The sequence below is a fragment of the Hippocampus guttulatus genome, chromosome 1, assembly GCF_054856545.1.
Source record: "Hippocampus guttulatus isolate MCC_2025c chromosome 1, RoL_Hgut_1.0, whole genome shotgun sequence".
NCBI lineage: Eukaryota > Metazoa > Chordata > Actinopteri > Syngnathiformes > Syngnathidae > Hippocampus > Hippocampus guttulatus.
In genome coordinates, this window is record NC_141261.1 from 18678723 (window position 1) to 18697649 (window position 18927).

The window sequence follows — 18927 nt, forward strand, 5'->3', positions numbered from 1 at the left end:
TGGCGCTGGTGTCGGGAGTGTTGATGAACCACAGCTGCACATCCCTCCTGGAGGTTTATCCTCCAGCAGCGAGGGTGTCCAATGAGGAAAGAATGACATATTCATGTCTTGGGAAAGACTCTGAGGGTCGTTCAACAGTAATACTGTATCGCACAGTGGGGACTTTGGCACGAACAGCACAACATAAAGAGAAGCGACTTCAGTTCCTCGCTCAAGAAGTCTGGCGCAACCTAAACTGGAAACAGACAATGACTCCATCATTCAACAAGCAAATACAGCAATCCAAAATCAATCCCATACTACTTGGAATTTGGAAAGCGCAATTCCTTCCAAAATTGTGTGTAAATTTATGCTACTGCGCAATGTTGGCAATGATGGCAAAAATAGGCAATGTAACAACACTTTCAGAGTAGAAATCCTGTCTGCTCTTTTTGTGTCAAAGATATTCGCAGGCCAGACAGGACATGCTTTGCCCCTTTTTCTCCCGATGGTTGTCATCAAGCACCCCCAGGCTGCGGGGTGACCCATACAGGCACCCAACCGGAAGGCACTCTACTCCGCCCCATCTTCCCATGTATTACAGTACTGTATATCCATGACCTTATTAGGCCACCCCCACTCTTTACTATAAGAGCAATCTAACCTAATGACGCAAATGAGGGCACGTCCTCTGAAATGTGACCCACTTTATGTAACCAAGCATACAGTTCTCCACATATACCACGCTGCACTTTATTTTTTATATATATTTTTTTGCTCTTCATCTTTGCAATCACCATTTTGAAGTACGTGACGGATGATTTTTTTTTTTCCATCCTGCTCATGTCAAGATTGTGGCAGCAGTTGATTTGGAGAGGAAGCAAACAGTTGTCCTAGCACAGTGCCAGTAATTGTGGATGCAATAGTGAGCATATTCAGCACTCATGTATATGTTCTTATGTGCTATTTTTATGCACGTAGGCCGAGATTATTTTGGCTTTAAGTGTGGCCCTGTCTGCAGTGCTAGCAGGGTGAAAGTTGGAAGCTGTGTGTCTGCAGAACAGTGAGCCGCAATGTCTGTGAAGTTTTCATCAAAGACAAATTGGAAGACATTGAGCCACGTGAGTTTCTGGTGTAGCTGAGCTTGCGAAGCTTTGCAAGAATGTTATTGAGCACAACAAAGCAAGCAAATTGCTCCGAACCACTTGGGGGACAATGCAAGGGACAACTACTTCTGTAGACTCTTATTAAATTGTTCAAAATGCGGGAAAGCAAATTTTCATATTAGCTAATCTTAAAACAGTTTGTTAATAGTACGGCTGCCTATATGATGCATTTTAGTATTGAGTTGTTTGTTTCTTTTTCTTTTATGACTACCTTGGTGCAGGTGTACATCTGTATCTTATTTCCTCTTTTATATTGGGTATTTTGTTTGTCTATGCCTGGGCCTCAATTCTGTAATAAACCAATTCATCCGTTAAAAAAAAGCAATCCACATTCAGTATTTGGATTCTGAATAGCTAAACTGAGCTTCGTCAAAGCACACCGCCACCTTGCCAGATGATGAAAGAGCACCAAATTATTCAGATTGCTGAGATTCAGCAAATGGTTCAGTTTTACACGTTCGCCAATGGTGAAGTGGGAATCAGTGAGGCTGAACGATACAGTGATGTCAACGGTCGTTCAATGATGTACCCTAGATAGGATGTCCGCCGAATGTAACAGGAACATATCTTTAAGAACGAGAAAGCTACACGCAAATATCGACATCCCCTGACCAGCCTTTTCTTTCTTCTAGCTGGGATGAGAGCAGCTCCATCAGCAGCGGCCTGAGCGACGGCTCCGACAATCTGAGTTCCGAGGAGTTCATCACAAGCCCCACCCTCAATTCACTTCCTACCACCCCTATTGGCTCCCGCAGAAACTCAGCCATTGTGGTACGTGTTGCATGCTCACGCACTCACACACTCACACAGTCAATCTCTTTGTTAGTATTGCTGAAGGTGTTAATCCGCCGAAGTGCTGATTAATGCTTGATGTACTTGGCGCATGTACTTACTGGACACCCACTTCAGAAGCAGCAGCAGGTAGCAGAGCTCAGACACAAAGCCACATTAAGGATTCTGCGCACACACTCATCTGTGGTGGTTAATGTGTTGCTCACCAATTTTGGGTGGGATTTGACTGTCACTTATATCGTTTGACAATTGCACGGAATGATGTTTGCGCCTCTGACGCATTCCGTCCAATTCGGCCAGTGGTTTAATACATTGCAGTGTGCTGAAAGGTAATGCGGTCATGCTCAGTTTAGATTGGCACAGTCAACATGCACCACTGTAAGTGTCAATTGATATAATATTAATATTTCCAAGATTTGGTATGCAAACGATTGGAAACTCTTTTCAGTGGGATGCTGTTGCAGGCCTCTCTGCAAACTACAAAGTAGCCAGTCACCAAAGTCCGGTGCGGTGTTCAGAAGCTGCAGTAGGGATGTGATGGGACTTAATCCTTCTCCCGCTGTACGCTAATACTGCCATTGTGTGATGTGGGTTACACCTCCACAGTGGGGAGAGCTGTAGTGGGAGGGAGCTAAAATGAAGCACAGGAGAACAAGAATTGGTGTAACCATAGCAACAGTACTGCAGGGATGCTGAGAGCGCGGCTCTTTGTCTTGCGCTGTACGTGAAGGACGGGTCTCGGACTCACACACAAACAAGGGGCCATCTGCGGTACAGCATCCGGGCCAATGAGCCAGAAGAACCTACAGGGCGTCTCCCTCCACGCCTCGTTGCTAGAGTCATGGAAACCATTGCCCCCTATGGCACCTGTACCTTGGCAACCGAGCATCGCATAATCATGTGCCCCATATTGTCTGATAGAAACACAACTGCCTGTATTCTAAGATGATACGTCTCTTCAACGATCCCCATTTGTTTTGTCTGTAAAATGTGTTTTGAATCTCTAACTGAACTTTGTCATTCCGCACAGCCGACAGGATAAGGGAAAAAAATTGAAGAAAGTGGGACAAAGGGTGGAGGGATACGAGGTCATGGCAATTATATTTAAAGGAAAATAGGAGCTCTATTGACAGAAAAGGCGGATTTGCGGATTTCTACGTTAGGACGTAAGTGTGTTGGTGTGTGTGTGTGTGTGTGTGTGTGTGTGTGCGCGCGCGTTACTTCTGTCTTCCCGTGGGGTCTAGTGCTTTTTAATAAAAACAGGATTCCACGCTCTGTCCATGTGAGAGCAGCCGGTTGCATCTGTTTGAACTGTCACAGACACTCACGCACGCATGCAAACAACACCTACAGCGCTTTGTCAGATGCAGAGCGTGTGAATATGAGCACTCATTGGAAACCGCACATTTCCATCCTTGGGTGACCTCTCTTGTCTTAACATGAACTGTCATGGTGAGCAGGCAAACCTTTGCTTCATGTTTCTTATCGTTGTAAGGTTGATTGCCACCCGACTTGTTAAACCAGAAGTACGACCACGCATCCGTTATAAATGACACCTACCGCCCGGGGAGCTTTTTGCTGCCTGAGGTTGTTTTCAGATGCATGGAGCACATTTGTGACTTTGGAAAATACCTGTCTTTGCTTCAGTATCAAGTTCTACCCGGATGTTTTTCAAACATGCAGCGAATATAAAAAAGTCTACACACCCCTGTTCCAACGCCATGTGGTTGTGATTCAGGTTTTTGTTTTGAAAAATACGATTTTGCTTGAGAGATTTTGGTCTGCTCTAAAGAAAGCAAAGTTGAACTTGGTGCCATTTTCTCGTAACTAAAAATCTATCAATTCTACTGTGTCAGTGTTTTCTGTTTTTCTCAAGCTGCCGTGACTCCCTTGAAGCTGTGAAAGCAGATGAGCACGACCATTATGTCATTAAAGTTAACCGCGGCACACTTAAGCTTTCGTTTCAGTCATAAATGGAGTAATAAGACGTGCTACAATATTGCAGTCATGAAGAGCAGCCTTTCCCGACATCACTGGCCCCCATTTTGCATAAGAAAAATCTCATGTTACACCACCAAACAAAAATACTGAAATCACGCAGAGCTCACAAATTGACTTTCTTATTGTGAAATCTGGGCCCGTTCAATCAAGCACAAATCTGGACACTATGACGGTATGAAAGGCAGCATTGGAATATGGAGGCTTATTGCATCTTCTGCCATCTAATTAAGAAGCGTTTTAATGTTCTGCCTGTCTCAATATGATGGTGGCATAATTACATTAAAACAGATATGGTTGGAATTAGTAAATGGCGATATTCAGACAAATGTACTCACATTGGATTTAGTACAACGGCGCACTTAATATCTCACAGCACCCCGGTTGAGAGTCACACTATTTTAGCAATATACACTGAAAAAAAATGCTGTGTTGAATTTACTCCGTTTTATTTCATCAAGTGGTTGCACAAAATGAAATCATTCTGGATCCAGATCCATTTTTGAAGTACATATTGTCTACTTAAAGAATGTTTCTGAATCCAGACGTTTTTGTTTCGTGCACGCACATTCGACAAAAACCTTTTTCAGTGTACCCACACAATCATGTCTGACTTTTGATGTAAATATTTGTTAATAGAGTCTACGTCTCTCTAGATGCGCACAGATGCAGAGAAAAGGTCTCTGGTGGAGAGTGGACTTTCGTGGGACAGTGACAATTCCAAACCCAGCCGGAAGAGTCTGGGCAGCAGCACCTACGATACAGGAAGCCTCAAGTCCGAGTCAGACAATAAATGGAAAAAATCGAGGCCGCTGGTGGACGGTCATGAAGGAGGAAAAGGTGAACTGAAGAAACCTCAGACGCTGGGTCATGGCTCACATGCCTTGAAGAAGGGAAGAAACCCACCGGTGGGAGTCACCTCCCCCATCACGCACGCACCTCAGAGTGGGCTGAAAGTAGCAGGTGAGGTCACAGTTGCACTCCTTGAGGTGCTCCGCTTTGCGTGCTTTTCGATAAGGTGATAAATAAGCGGCACACTGACACATGGTTCTGGCCTTAGTATTCTCTGTCTCACACCCACACTTAGCGACAGACACACTCGCTGCCTTTGTGTGCACCCATTCGCCCACAGCTGCAGCCCGCCCTCTGGGCCTTTAGTGAGTGGTGCCGTGTATCAAACGCCATTGCCACCCACTCCCTTCCTGCCAGCCAGCCAACCACACACGCACGCACGCACGCACTGAAAAACAGTTTTTTAAAAAAAATCTTCCAATTTCCTTTCCTTTAATTTGTGAGCTTGCTATTGAACTGTTCCAAAATAAATGCATGGAACATTTGAAATATTGCCAAGCGTAAAAAGTGTCACCCATCATGCTACTGTAAAGATGAACACACTCAGTTTGCATCGAAGTCGGACAATGGTGGGGATTGTGCAGCTCCTTCTCAAGCGTGCCATCTTTGTGCTGTTTGTTACGTTAGGGCACGCGCATGCACACCCTACACACACACAATCATATAACAGGATATTAGCCATGGTGGTGTGTGCCAGTCTACATTAGCAATGGCTATATAAACAGTTCTTTCTCTCTCCTGTGATTGAATAACCATGAACTGAGCTGACCATCTGCAAAGTTTTGTACCAGCTTATTATGTACAGTGTGTGGCTGGCACTGTCACGATCGTTATGAATAATTCAGATTCATTCCAGATTTTAAACAGACTTTAATGCATTAAGATTCTGGATGATTTTGTGGAATTGATTGGGCGCTATTTGGCTGCCAGCACTTGATGATTTAATCGCAGTCATTATTTTCCCTTCAGCTATTTTCTCTCCAGAGTACGATCGGGAACACATAAATGCCCAACCTGGTAAATATAGTGTTTCAAAGTGGATTTTGCGATGTTTAAAAAGGAAATATTCCCAAAAAGCATTAACGTCCTCATTAGTCTCCCCGTCTTATTGTCCAATGAATTAGTTTTTGTAGAACGTAGCCAACAAACTGACTTGCATGTGGCAAGGAACTAAAATAACCAAGTCCAAGATTAACAACCTTATAATAGGTATTCAACTCGGGTGTGGCACAAACTGTCACTGTTACTTTTGAGCGATTTCTGCTTGTTAAGCAGATCAATGTATAACACCAGGTACACAGGAAAGACTGCTGCAAGTAATAATGTAATATTCTCTTTTTTCAAAAGTGTGTTTTCTTATTAAGTTGTGTGCACTGTGCCCACCGCTGGTGCCAATAAACCCGGCTTTAATTCATTTCAAAATGTATATGTATTCCCTACTTCTGTCCGTAACCGTTACTCTTGCAGCAAGTGTAACCCAGTGGTCGTACAATAGGTTACATTTGTGACTCTACAGCTCATAAAGCCAATTTTTACATTCATTAAAAAATCGAAAAACCTGATGAGCCATATTGCTAGGAGCGCCAATAACTGGGAAATGTGTGTGTGTGTGTGGGGCGGGGGGGTTAAAATACCATTAAGTGACTCCAGATGGCCCACGGCTGCACGCCGGTGGGTCTCATTCAACAGCAGTTCTTTGAGTGTGTTAATGTCTTGTATATAAACCTCTATAACAACTTCCATTGCATACAAAATTAAAAGCATGAGTATTGTGAGCGTTCACTAGTGTGACCAATGCTCGCGAGTGTGTAGTTCTGTCACTGACCCCTAAACATATTTTCCCCATAATCACTTTCATGTTAGTCTCACTAATTTGCCAATAGGGACACACGTGAGGCTGAATCGTGTGCAGAGTAACTTGCCTTCAGCTTTCGTGTCAACAACAAAGCGGTTTCGTTTCACAGTGTTCCATGGACTTTGGTGGCCGCAGACACGCTTTGCTAATGTGAACAGCAGTTTTCCACATCCAGATGACCGCAGCTGTGACACACACACAGACACACATTCACATGACAGGAAAGCAAGCGAAAACTTTTTTTTTTTTAAGTTGATCAGAATGGAAAAAAGGAGTAAGTGTACGATAAGCAAAGCTGAAGCTGGCTGTGAGTCAGGCCTATGCGTCGTCTGTCTGCTCAGGCAGGGCTTTGGTTTCATCAGTAGACAGACTTGTAGGTGTTCAGATAAAACATCTTCATATGGTTTGCTTGGGCTTAGTCGGCTTGAGAGACATTTTTCAGGCATTTGTCTTTCTTTCTTTTTTTCCCCCTCTAGGTACAATGAAGACAGATGGAAAGCCAACAGATAAATCTCGATTAGCCGTGAAAAACTCTAGTCTACAGCGCTCTTCTTCTGATGCCGGTAAAGACCAGCGCAATGGGACTGGTTCTTGCGAGCAACGTAAACCTCCATCAGGTCTTGCCAAACCGTCTACCGGAGGGAACTTTGGTTTCAAAAAGCCCACCCAAAATAATACCAGTTCACCTGCTGTGAGTGCAGGTGGCAACATTCCCAAGACATCTGGTATTCCAGTCAAACCAGCAGCAGGTGGACGTAAGACAAGTCTGGATGTCTCCAACAGTGACCCGAGTGGATTTTTGTCTCCAAATGCTAGGACGTCCCTTCAGTACCGCTCTTTGCCCCGCCCGGCCAAGACAAGTACCTTGACTCTAACCCGGCCGAGCTCAGCACGTCCGGTAAGCAGCGGCGTGGACGTAGGCTCCGGGATGACCAAATTCTCTGGCACGGCCCTCCAGGGCCCGAGGCTCAAAGAGCAGCCCGGACTCACTCCTGGAACAGTAGGACTAAGTAAAACGGGCGGTCGGGGGATCCCGAGTCCTGTCAATCAGACGGACAGAGAGAAGGAGAAGGAGCGAGCCAAAGCTAAAGCTGTCGTGTCGGACTCGGAGTGTGGAGGTGGCTCTCTGAAGGGCAATCGAGCACAGACTGCTGCAGAGAACGGAGGGAGGCTGCAGGGGCTCAGAGCTCCCAGTAGCAAGTGCAAAGATCTCCCATCATCGAACACACACCGGTGCGTGAGGTGCTTTTTATTCTCTACCACTGATTTCCAAGCACCCTTCTTTGACAGGTGTTTGTGAAATGGTCCAATTTGATTTCAGTGGTAAAACTTACGCTGGTCAACAGCAACGTTTAACCCTTTCAGGGACAATTTATCGTGTTATCAGGTTAACTGGGTGCATGAAAGGGTTAATCCGAGCTGGCTCTGTCCCTAAACGTATTTACCTTTTTTTTCCTGGCAGTTGTTGGTTTTAATATTTGGTTTTGAAATTTAACCTAGAAAAGCTTGTGCAGTACAGATTTTACCATTTGTTGTTATTTATAGCTATGAGATTTCAAAAAAAAAAAAATCTACATGTTGGTGAAAGTAACCCTGAATTAATGAATATTAATAAATATATTAAAATATTACAGATGATATTATTGTTATTTGACGATTAAGAAAACGTGATGAGCTATAGATTAAACAAAACGCAGGGAAAATTCTGAATCAGCACAAAGAACTCAATTAAAAACGTTTACCCGCATCCGGTTTCAACATTTGATCAAGATTTGTTGACCGGTTTAATTTATTTCGTACATATAACGTGTATATTCTCATCTAGCTATGCCAGCAATCTGTAGTGACGGATAAGATATTCCACCATATGGCAGAAAGTACATTGATCCTGTCCACCTGTTTTGAAAAGCTTTGTGGTCAACTCAACTATGCCTCTTATTTGCAAACCAAATAAGTACAGTAAATCTGTGAGCAAATTGTGATCCAGTTCTCTGAAAATATGACCATTTATTTTTGTCTGTGTATAGGCTTTCTGGCTCACGCAGCCTGACGAAACCTCCATCAGTTTCCCATATCGACAAGATGAACTCCAGCAACCTGGAGGTCATTGAGGCTCAGGACTCCCTGCCTCCAAAGATTCCTCCTTACTCAAAGCTTCAAGAACTCGCCAGTTCTGCAAGCCCTTGCCTTACCCCCAGCCCCGCCCCTTTGCTCAATGTCAACTCTTCAGCTTGCTTCTCGAGCTCAGGGATCGGCTTGGGGCCTCGGCAAGTTACTTCTCTCGGGGTGGAGGCGAGCGCCAGGAGCAGCTCTCCCTTGCTCTACCCTCGCATGTCTGGTCTGCATCGCAGCATGGAGTCCCTGCCTTTGCAGATGAGCGTAGCTTCAGAGCTGCAGCAGAGGGGCCGGGAAAAGTCGGTGAGGTGCTACAACACGAGTGAGTCTAGAGACAACAGTCGACACGAGGACAGAGGCCCTCCTGCTGGCTGGAGCTCTGGAAGTAAAGTTCTGACAGAGACAGAAAGGTGAGACTAAACTAACTAAATGAAGGCACCGTGCATGTCTGTGTATTCATTACCATAATTATTCTGTTCCGTAATGTGTTCAAGAGATTACCTGTGAAACTGCCCGTGGAACACCCTTAACTCATTCGCTCCCAAAGACGTTTTTAAACGTCTTTTCAGATTTGGTCTAGAATTGGCTGGTACTGAATGAGTTAATATAAACAAAGAATATTAAATCGAGATGTGCTGGTTTGTCATCAAAGGTGGTTCATGACGACCTCAAAAGGGGCGTTCCATGTCAATTTACCTCCGCAAAATATCTGAAAATTTTATGGCACAACATCTCTGTTACGTGAAGGTTAACCCCATTGAGATCTAAGTGTTCAAACCATCGAGGCCGTGCCCCTTTTTTCTTGAAAATGTAAACATTTGGTGAGCTTTAGCTCCCAAAGCCCTGCTCCAATTGATTCAAAATTAGGGATTCAGGGCCCTATTTTGGTAGTGTCAAGAGATAGGAGCGATATCACTGTTTATGTTTGGAATGTCATCAATATCCTGCCTTTCGGTAATCACATATAGTGTACAATAAAGAGATTTCATCTTGGGCATTGTGGGAGAAAAGGATCAGTTAGACAGTGTTACACGTGGTGGTCTTCCCGTGTCTGACTGTAGGTTTATTGTTTGTTGTTTTGTTTGTTAGTGATTAAAGCAGTCTTCAAAAGCATGCAAGGACTCAAGTGAATTACTAACGACCTGGATACAAGACAGTAGACGCTCGCAAGTCGAGCCAGCAGCAAACTGCACCAACAACGGGCGTAACTTCATTTTCGTGCCAGCGCAAGTCTAGTTTAGCGCCTTTGGGTGTTTTGGGGCATGGAATTGCCTCGCCCCTCAGTCATCACACAATTTGGGAACAGAAAGTAGTATGCGGTCAGCGTAAAAATGGGCACTTTGTCGTTTTTGTGCCTGGGCAATGGACTAATCTAGCGAAATTTTGTAAATTTCTCTGGGCGTTGCTGCCTCACCCCCCAGCGCATCTGCAAATTGACTTGCAAAAAGTACACTCGATTTTCAACTTCTCAAAAGCAGTTTTATTTTGCAGTGCTGGTGGTCTAACATGATTTAAGTGTATTTAATCGAGGCACAGTAAGACATATTTGGCACTCTGCACTCTCTGTGCTGCACGTCACCGAATTTCATTGTGAAATATGACACCAGCGTGGGACATTCCCTTTGAATCATTGTAGAAATGTGTGTGTTGGGGGGACCATCCACATGAGTGATTTGACATGGAATGACCCTAAATCATCACTCGTGGCCTGTTTTCAATGTTGTTGCTTTCCCGGTGTAGTCATAGTTACTGTTAAATCCAACTGACTTCTAGCCTGGGGACTCTGAGGTGGGCTCTCCTATCTCTGTGGTTGAAGTCACCGATGTGGTTAAAAAGCTCCTCGGTGGCAAGGCCCCAGGGGTGGATGAGATCCGCCCGGAGTTCCTCAAGGCTCAGAAGGAGTTTCAACTCCCACCTCCGACAGAGCTTTTCCCATGTTCCGGGGGAGGCGGGGGACATTGAGCCCGAGTGGACCATGTTCCGTGCCTCTATTGTTGAGGCGGCCAATCTGAGTTGTGGCCGTAAGGTGGTTGGTGCCTGTCGCTGGTGGACACCAGCAGTAAGGGATGCCGTCAAGCTGAAGAAGGAGTCCTATCGAGCCTTTATGGCCTGTGGGACCCCAGAGGCAGCTGACGGGTATCGACTGGCCAAGCGGAACGCAGCTTCGGTGGTCGCCGAGGCAAAAACCAGAGCGTGGGAAGAGTTCGGTGAGGCCATGGAAGCCGACTTCCGGACGGCTTCGAGGAAATTCTGGTCCACCATCCGACGTCTCAGGAGGGGGAAGCAGTGCACCACTAACACTGTGTACAGTGGGGATGGGGCGCTGCTGACTTCGACTCGGGACGTTGTGAACCGGTGGGCAGAGTACTTCGAAGACCTCCTCAACTCCACCAACACGCCTTCCTTGGAGGAAGCAGAGCCTGGGGACTCTGAGGTGGGCTCTCCTATCTCTGTGGTTGAAGTCACCAATGTGGTTAAAAAGCTCCTCGGTGGCAAGGCCCCAGGGGTGGATGAGATCCGCCCGGAGTTCCTCAAGGCTCTGGATGTTGTGGGGCTGTCCTGGTTGACACGCCTCTGCAACATCGCGTGGTCAACAGGGAGAGTGCCTCTGGATTGGCAGACCGGGGTGGTAGTCCCTCTTTTTAAAAAGGGGGACCGGAGGGTGTGTTCCAACTACAGAGGGATCACACTCCTCAGCCTCCCTGGTAAGGTCTATTCAGGGGTGCTGGAGAGGAGGGTCCATCAGGAAGTCGAGCCTCAGATTGAGGAGGAGGAGTGTGGTTTTCGTCCCGGCCGTGGAACAGTGGACCAGCTCTACACCCTTAGCAGGGTCCTCGAGGGTATGTGGGAATTCGCCCAACCAGTCTACATGTGTTTTGTGGACTTGGAGAAGGCGTTTGACCGTGTCCCTCGGGGAGTTCTGTGGGGGGTGCTTCGTGGGTATGGGGTACCGAACCCCCTGATACGGGCGGTTCGGTCACTATACCACCGATGTCAGAGTCTGGTTCGCATTGCCGGCAGTAAGTCGGAATCGTTTCCAGTGGGGGTAGGACTCCGCCAAGGCTGCCCTTTGTCGCCGATTCTGTTCATAACCTTTATGGACAGAATTTCTAGGCGCAGCCGAAGCGTTGAGGGGGTCCGTTTTGGGGGCCTCAGTATTGCATCACTGCTTTTTGCAGATGATGTGGTGCTGTTGGCTCCTTCAAACAGGGCTCTCCAACTCTCACTGGAGCGTTTCGCAGCCGAGTGTGAAGCGGCTGGGATGAAGATCAGCACCTCCAAATCTGAAACCATGGTCCTCAGTCGGAAAAGGGTGGAGTGCCCCCTCCGGGTCGGGGAGGAGATCTTGCCCCAAGTGGAGGAGTTCAAGTATCTTGGGGTCTTGTTCACGAGTGGGGGCAGGAGGGAGCGAGAGATCGACAGGCGGATCGGTGCAGCGTCTGCTGTGATGCGGACGTTGTATCGGTCTGTCGTGGTGAAGAAGGAGCTGAGCCAAAGGGCGAAGCTCTCAATTTACCGGTCGATCTACGTTCCAACCCTCATCTATGGTCCCGAGCTATGGGTCGTGACCGAAAGAACGAGATCCCGGTTACAAGCGGCCGAAATGAGTTTTCTCCGCAGGGTGTCCGGGCTCTCCCTTAGAGATAAGGTGAGAAGCTCGGTCATCCGGGAGGGGCTCAGAGTCGAGCCGCTTCTCCTCCACATCGAGAGGAGCCAGATGAGGTGGCTTGGGCATCTGATTCGGATGCCTCCTGAGCGCCTCCCTGGTGAGGTGTTCCGGGCATGTCCCACCGGGAGAAGACCCCGAGGAAGACCCAGGACACGCTGGAGAGACTATGTCACCCAGCTGGCCTGGGAACGTCTCGGGATCCCCCGGGGAGAGCTGGAAGAAGTAGCTAGGGAGAGGGAAGTCTGGGCTTCCCTGCTAAAGCTGTTGCCCCCGCGACCCGGCCCCGGATAAGCGGTAGATGATGGATGGATGGATGGACTTCTAGCTTGACCGTGTCTTCCGTACTGCCAGCCTGCTGAAATAACGTCGTTGTTTGATCCCCACAGTTCTCAGAGGGACAGAAACACTCTGCCAAAGAAAGGTGTAAGGTAAGCAAATACATGTACACACGTGCGTGTGTGCTCTTTGCAAAATAAAACCACCAAGGATGTTTTTAAATGTATTGACTGCATTTCACAAATGTTGGTGTACCTTGAAACAATTAGCGCGACCTTTGTCCTCTATCCGTGTAGTTTCAGCAGTGCCTCCCAAGTTGAGTTTGATGGAAAGGAGAAAGGAGAGAGGAGACACTCTCATACTATTCTGAGCATGACTGACTCACTCACTCTTCCAATGGTGTCGTCCTCGCCCACGTCCTTGCCCCGCTCCTCCATTAGCAATGCAGGTGTGTCAAGTCACTTTCATTTAGACATATTTATACTCAGCAACCACCTGCGCAATCCAGATTGACCTCAGAAGCTCCATGAAATACTGTGCCTTCGTAACAATAGAAATGCCCGGTTTTGATTGAAATTGTCAGAATGGTAATCAAAAAGCTTTTTTTTCAGAGTCACAAGATGTCATTTCATTGTAATTCATTTAGTTACCTTATTTACTTAGACAAGTAGGAAAAATATTGCTAACAGTCCTCAAGATGATCCCATTCAGTTAAACTCCACAGTCAACTATGAAACCACAATATCAAGTTATTTCATTAATACCTCTCAACATAAAAACTCACTGAGAGTGCATATACTGTCAAGCATTGCCATTGCTGCATTTGGATGTGACCATCCCCCTACTTGCACCTTGCCAGCGCCAAGCCCGCTTGGTGGACCTCCAAGGATGACTCGATCCAACAGCATCCCCACACAAGACACGTCCACTGAGCTGTACGGGGCGTCTCCCCTTGGAAGCACGTTATCGCTGGCTGAACGCCCCCGCAGTTTAGCAATGGTTCGCTCCGGATCCTTCAGGGACAAGGAGCTGAATGATGAAAGTAAGACAACAGAATAATGTCTTTGTGTACAACACTTACAAAAAAATTGGGGAAATTGCATTTTTTGGGGGAGGGGGGGTGTCAGCACAAACTGAAAATACGTTGTAACCTTTACAGGTTACATTTGACCTTTTCTTTTTAAAAAAAAAATTAAAAGATTGACAGTGCATGTTTCGCTGTCTTTGCACTACTGTTCTCTAACAAGAAGCTGACGAGTAAACTTGACAGTCAGTGAGAGCTCAAGCTTCAGTAGTCCCTGGTGCAAGACCCTCCCCCCTTGGGTGTCCACCACCCATCATCTCTGGGTGACTGCGAGGGGGGGGGGGGGCAAATTGCCCAAATGCAGCCACACATATTGCACATACCAGAAATGGTCACTGTCTGTAAAGGTTATAGCACATTTTATAGGTTCATCTTAAAATTTCACTTGAAATCCAAATATCTCACACTCTCTCCAATCGTCTTGCTTTTGTGCGTTCAGTTCATGGATCCGTGATCTCCTTGGCATCCAACGCCTCGTCTAGCTACTCGCCGGTGAGTGGGAATGCCATTCAGTCACAGGTAGCTACATATTAGTCTTCTTCTTCTTCTTCTTCTTGCCCTCCCTGTCCTTTCTTCCCTCACGGATGTCCCTTCTTTGTCTAACATCTCAACTTTTCTTCCCACTGCATCCAAAGGCAGAGGAAAGGATACAGGGAGAGGTGCGTGGTGTTTCCGCTGCTCTGTCACCTTCCTTCCCTGAAGAAATCTGTCACTCATTCTAAACACCCTTCTCCTTGAAATTCTGTTTGTGTTAATTGTGTTTGTTAATTTGTTAATTAATTATTTAGTTAAATTGTTAATTGTGTTTGTGTTAAAAGCCAAATTCAGCAAACCTGTTTTCTCTTCAGCAAATCCGGAAGCTGAGGAGAGAACTGGAGTCTTCCCAAGAGAAGGTGTCAAACTTGACCACTCAGCTGTCAGCCAACGTAAGTGACCCTCAAGATGAATCCGACTCCATTTGAATAGTGAAATTAAGTCTACCATGTATCTACACATTTTCAAGAGATTTCATAGCCACCTGAGTTTAGTATTTACACTGTAAAAAAACAACTTGTATTTTTTGGGCGCTACAACAGTTATTCTAATTGGAACAACTTTAAAATATACATTTATGGCAACGCTGTTAGTCAGCACAACAAAACAAGCAAGTTGTTGCTTTTTGTTGGATTGCTCAACTTAAATACTGTAATTTATCGAGGTTTGTTGCCTTGAAGTTTTGAGTTCACCCACCAAATTCATTTTGGTGTTGTAGGTCAGTACAGTATTTCTGACTCGAGTGCATTAGCCATAAAACAACCTTTTTGTGTTTTTATCTCTTTAGTCTATTAATGTATTGAAAATAATGGCTATAACTCTGTGATGAATCCACTGTGATCCAAGTACATCACATAATAAGATCATGAACATTGTAGGACAAAACACTATAGCATCAGTCGATGCCCAAGCCAGGCATCATGATAGTGCCGCCATGAGAAACAATGACCTTGTTTAGTCGTGAGGGAGGGCGTGATGGTTGACGGTTTTAGTGTTTTGCAAAACAGCTACAGTGTGTCATAGATGAAAATTCTCAATGGCAGTATTCTGATGAGGATTGTGATTCTTGTTTGTTTGTTTTTTTTCAAACAGGCCAATCTGGTGGCCGCCTTTGAGCAAAGTCTTGCCCTGATGACAACCCGACTGCAGAGCCTGTCATTAAGTCACGATCAGAAGGTACCCACACAACACTTGAACACACACAAGCTTGAATCCCAGCTGCATTTCATCACGGAGCCGGTGTTCTCCGCACTCGGCTTCTTTGCCGTCGTGCAGCGAGGTGACTTTAATGACAGCCTGCGGCGAGGAGGAATGCGCCTTTGGGGCCCTCGCCGCGGCTGCACTCTGACTTGGGATCAGCGTAGCCCGAGAAGGGGATCAGTGAAAGAAAAAGCTCAGTCAAGCCTCGATCAGTTTGCGTGTGCACATCACATTCCGACATCACTACCCTCCTATCGCACTAAGTGTGAATGAAGCGATCCGAGCTGGAGGGGCTTGTCCACTGTGTGTTTAAATGTGAGGAGTCTCTCGCGGCGTTTCATGCCTTGCTGCTTCCGCTGAAAAGGCCCGTCTAGACTGCTCCAGAACGAGCTTTTGTTGTTGGTGCCAGCGCGATGACCTGTGCAGCCCAGTCAGGAGTACGGTCTCTTTAACCTTGAGGAGATGGGTCAGATGCAGGTTTAGAGTGCACATAAGCACACAATAAGCAGCACTGTATGGGGCTTGACTTTTTGTCGCTTTGAAGTAGTCACGTTTTCAGGATCAAGCCTCGCTTCACACTGTGTTTGTTTTTTTTTCTACAATAAAAACACCAGACATTCCTCCTCCTCAACAGAAATCCTTTTTTTTTCTGTGCAGGACACTGAATTGATGGAGTTGCGTGAGACCATCGAAGCTCTGAAGGCCAAAAATGATGAAGCGCAGGCCGTCATACACGGAGCCTTAAACCACCCAGATAACGATAAAGGTGGAGAAATCAACCTAGTGATTCGGATGACTTCTTCTGCCATTTTGAACACCTGCCTGATGATGACTGCGTTTCCCCTTGTTTTCCTTAGAGTTGCGTATTCGTCGGCAGAACTCGTGTGAAAGCATCTCCAGCCTCAATAGTCTGACCAGTATGTCAAGTGTAGGCAGCTTGAAGGACCAAGATGCCAAGAAGAAGAAGAAAAAGAGCTGGGTAAGAAAGTACACAGCTTCTCGCTGTTTCTCGTTGCTCAGCTTGATGAAGTTGGACCAGTTTGTGTCATTAGGGGTGTTCACACGGCACACATTTGCTCTGGCGCTGCACCGATGTATTTTGTTGCGATATATTTTGCACCGCAGCAAATTGTGTGGAGCGTTCACACGTACAAAGCCGCTGAGCGTGTCTGCACCGGCATAGCGTCGGCGCAGCCCCACTTGCGTTCACACGGCAGTTTCTGCAGCGGAGCAAAACGACAGAAAACAAATGAGCTGTCGTGTTGGTTCTTTTTAAAACGTATACACAACTCAAGCGACTACTGGACAGGCACGTCCTTCTCCTTCTCGGTCTCCGTGCCTTCTGCTCGAGAGTGACCACCCCCGAAAACGTAAATCAACGATGGCTTCAATGACACTCAGAAAAGCAAACACTTAATGCGCCAAACAGAAAATCAAGAGAGGAAATCACAAAATAAATTATATGGGGGGCGGGGGGGTTGTGAACACACAACAAAGGAACAAACTACACAAACAACTCCGAGACAGTCCAGTCTCCTACAAAAGGAAAGATGTTACCAGCCAAGTCTTGTGTCGTTATTAAACAAACACATGACGGAAGTCCGACAGAGCGCGAAAGCAACGCATTCTCGCCGTACGTAAACTCTTCACAAGCATTTGCTCTGGAGCATATTTAACCCCGTTGCGTTCACACGTGCAAATTTACACCGGTGCTGCTTCGCAAACAAGCATTTGCTCCGGAGCAAATTTTTAAACCACCTCCCTCAGGTGGATCAAATTTGGTCCGGTGTAAGCTGTTTTCCGGGGCTACGCCGGAGCTAATTTGCTCGTGTGAACGCTCTACTGGGGCAGCCCCAGCGTAGTACCGGACCAAATCTTGCCGTGTGAACACCCCTATTCTTTTGGTTTATTTCAGGTCTTTGAGGGAAGTGTGTTGACAGTAATCCCCCGCTCTTTGAGTCTTGCTCCAAACATTGAAAAAAAAAAGGGGTTAGAATTGCTTAAGGGAACAACTTAAACTGTTCATACACCAAAACTTTAACCCAAACAGTTTAATCTCCTTTCATTTTACGCCACTAAAAATTCTGCGAAATTGCACATGCAGTGAAGACTATTGGTAACTTCCATTAATAACCCAGGCTAAACTTGGCTCCTCCCCAATATGCGTAGCTCATCTCTCAGTTGAGATGCATGACTTCCTCGACACATTACTCCTTTCCTGTTTTGACGCGACGTTGCTGGCATCTTTTGGCATCTTTAGAAATGATAGAAAGAGCACAAAAATGTGAATAGGTGAGTTTTTCAGGTTATCGCTGGGGATAGGTTTCACATGAAAAACATGAATAAATAAATTCATGACGAGCCACGAATATGCCTGAGATGATTGTATTGTGCCCCTCCACAATCTCTCGTGGCGCATGTCAGACTAAAGTATCCAAAAGTAGCTCTGCTTTTCTATTCAAAATATCATCTTCTGCTTAAGGATTCGTTGAATTAGATTTTCAGTTTATTTATTTATTTATTTGTTTTTAAACACTACCCATAAGAGCCCTCTTAACTTTGACCTGCTTCTCTGTTAATGGCTGCCATTATTACACTTAATATATATTCATCAAATGTGCATATTGAGTCAGTGTAAGGATTTGGGCTTTGAAACTGCAGAGTCACGATGGGATGAGAAATATTTAAAAAAAGATTTAAAATGGCATGTAATTGTTGGAGAGATGCTAGTCGGTTTCCGGACTACTTGCCGACTGCTTAGGCGCCCCCGAGAAAGGCACCAACCCCACTCCCCAGCCCAAGAGACTGCCGGTGTGGACGTTTCACCCTGACATCGCTCCTTACATACCTTCACATGTGTGATGTGTTAGACTGTGTGGCCTCCAACACAAACATACAGCAGAGTGTGGGTTGAATTTGCCCTTGAGGGAATAGCATGAATATAATGCATAATAAAAAACGGCAAATGAAATTGAATGTTTGGGTTGTGTAGAGATTTCAGATGGACAGAGGTAACTCAAGCTGACTTTCAAGGAGTTTTTAAAGAAGCTGTGTGATTGATTCTTTGACTCGAGCTGCCTTGCTGGTGTGCCATTAGTTTTTCCTTTGAATTCCTCAGTAGTAAAAAATCAAACATCCATCAGTTTCTTTGTTTGACTGTCTCTGCGTGGTGCTCTTTCTCTCTAGCTGAGAAGCTCTTTCAACAAGGCCTTCAGCATCAAGAAAGGCCCCAAAACCTGCTCGGACATTGAAGAAATTGTCACTCCTGACTCTTCCGCTCCAAATTCACCGAAGATGCTGCACGAAGGAGCGGATGCAGGGGAGAACATCTCGACGTCCCTCAAAACCTCTACATCTGACATCTCCTCCAAGTAAGAGTTGAAATATCAGCTCGAGATTGCCGGGA

At 46.0% G+C, this 18927-nt stretch overlaps 1 protein-coding gene across 4 annotated transcripts in view; it reads left to right on the plus strand.

Annotated features, from left to right (window-relative positions):
* Positions 1-18927, plus strand: part of nav1a (neuron navigator 1a) — a 77500-nt gene that overhangs the window by 51954 nt on the left and 6619 nt on the right. The window contains exons 8-22 of one of the 4 annotated variants that reach the window (XM_086116439.1): positions 1778-1916; positions 4592-4898; positions 7119-7259; positions 7344-7875; positions 8670-9167; positions 12814-12855; positions 13000-13151; positions 13563-13745; positions 14227-14306; positions 14423-14446; positions 14636-14713; positions 15414-15497; positions 16179-16287; positions 16379-16500; positions 18708-18892. In XM_086116439.1, coding sequence (XP_085972565.1) covers positions 1778-1916; positions 4592-4898; positions 7119-7259; positions 7344-7875; positions 8670-9167; positions 12814-12855; positions 13000-13151; positions 13563-13745; positions 14227-14306; positions 14423-14446; positions 14636-14713; positions 15414-15497; positions 16179-16287; positions 16379-16500; positions 18708-18892 — 2676 coding nt within the window. Of the gene's footprint in view, positions 1-1777; positions 1917-4591; positions 4899-7118; positions 7876-8669; positions 9168-12813; positions 12856-12999; positions 13152-13562; positions 13746-14226; positions 14307-14422; positions 14447-14635; positions 14714-15413; positions 15498-16178; positions 16288-16378; positions 16501-18707; positions 18893-18927 lie in introns of all 4 variants that reach the window. The other 3 variants (XM_086116430.1, XM_086116423.1, XM_086116415.1) reach the window with 3 other exon arrangements.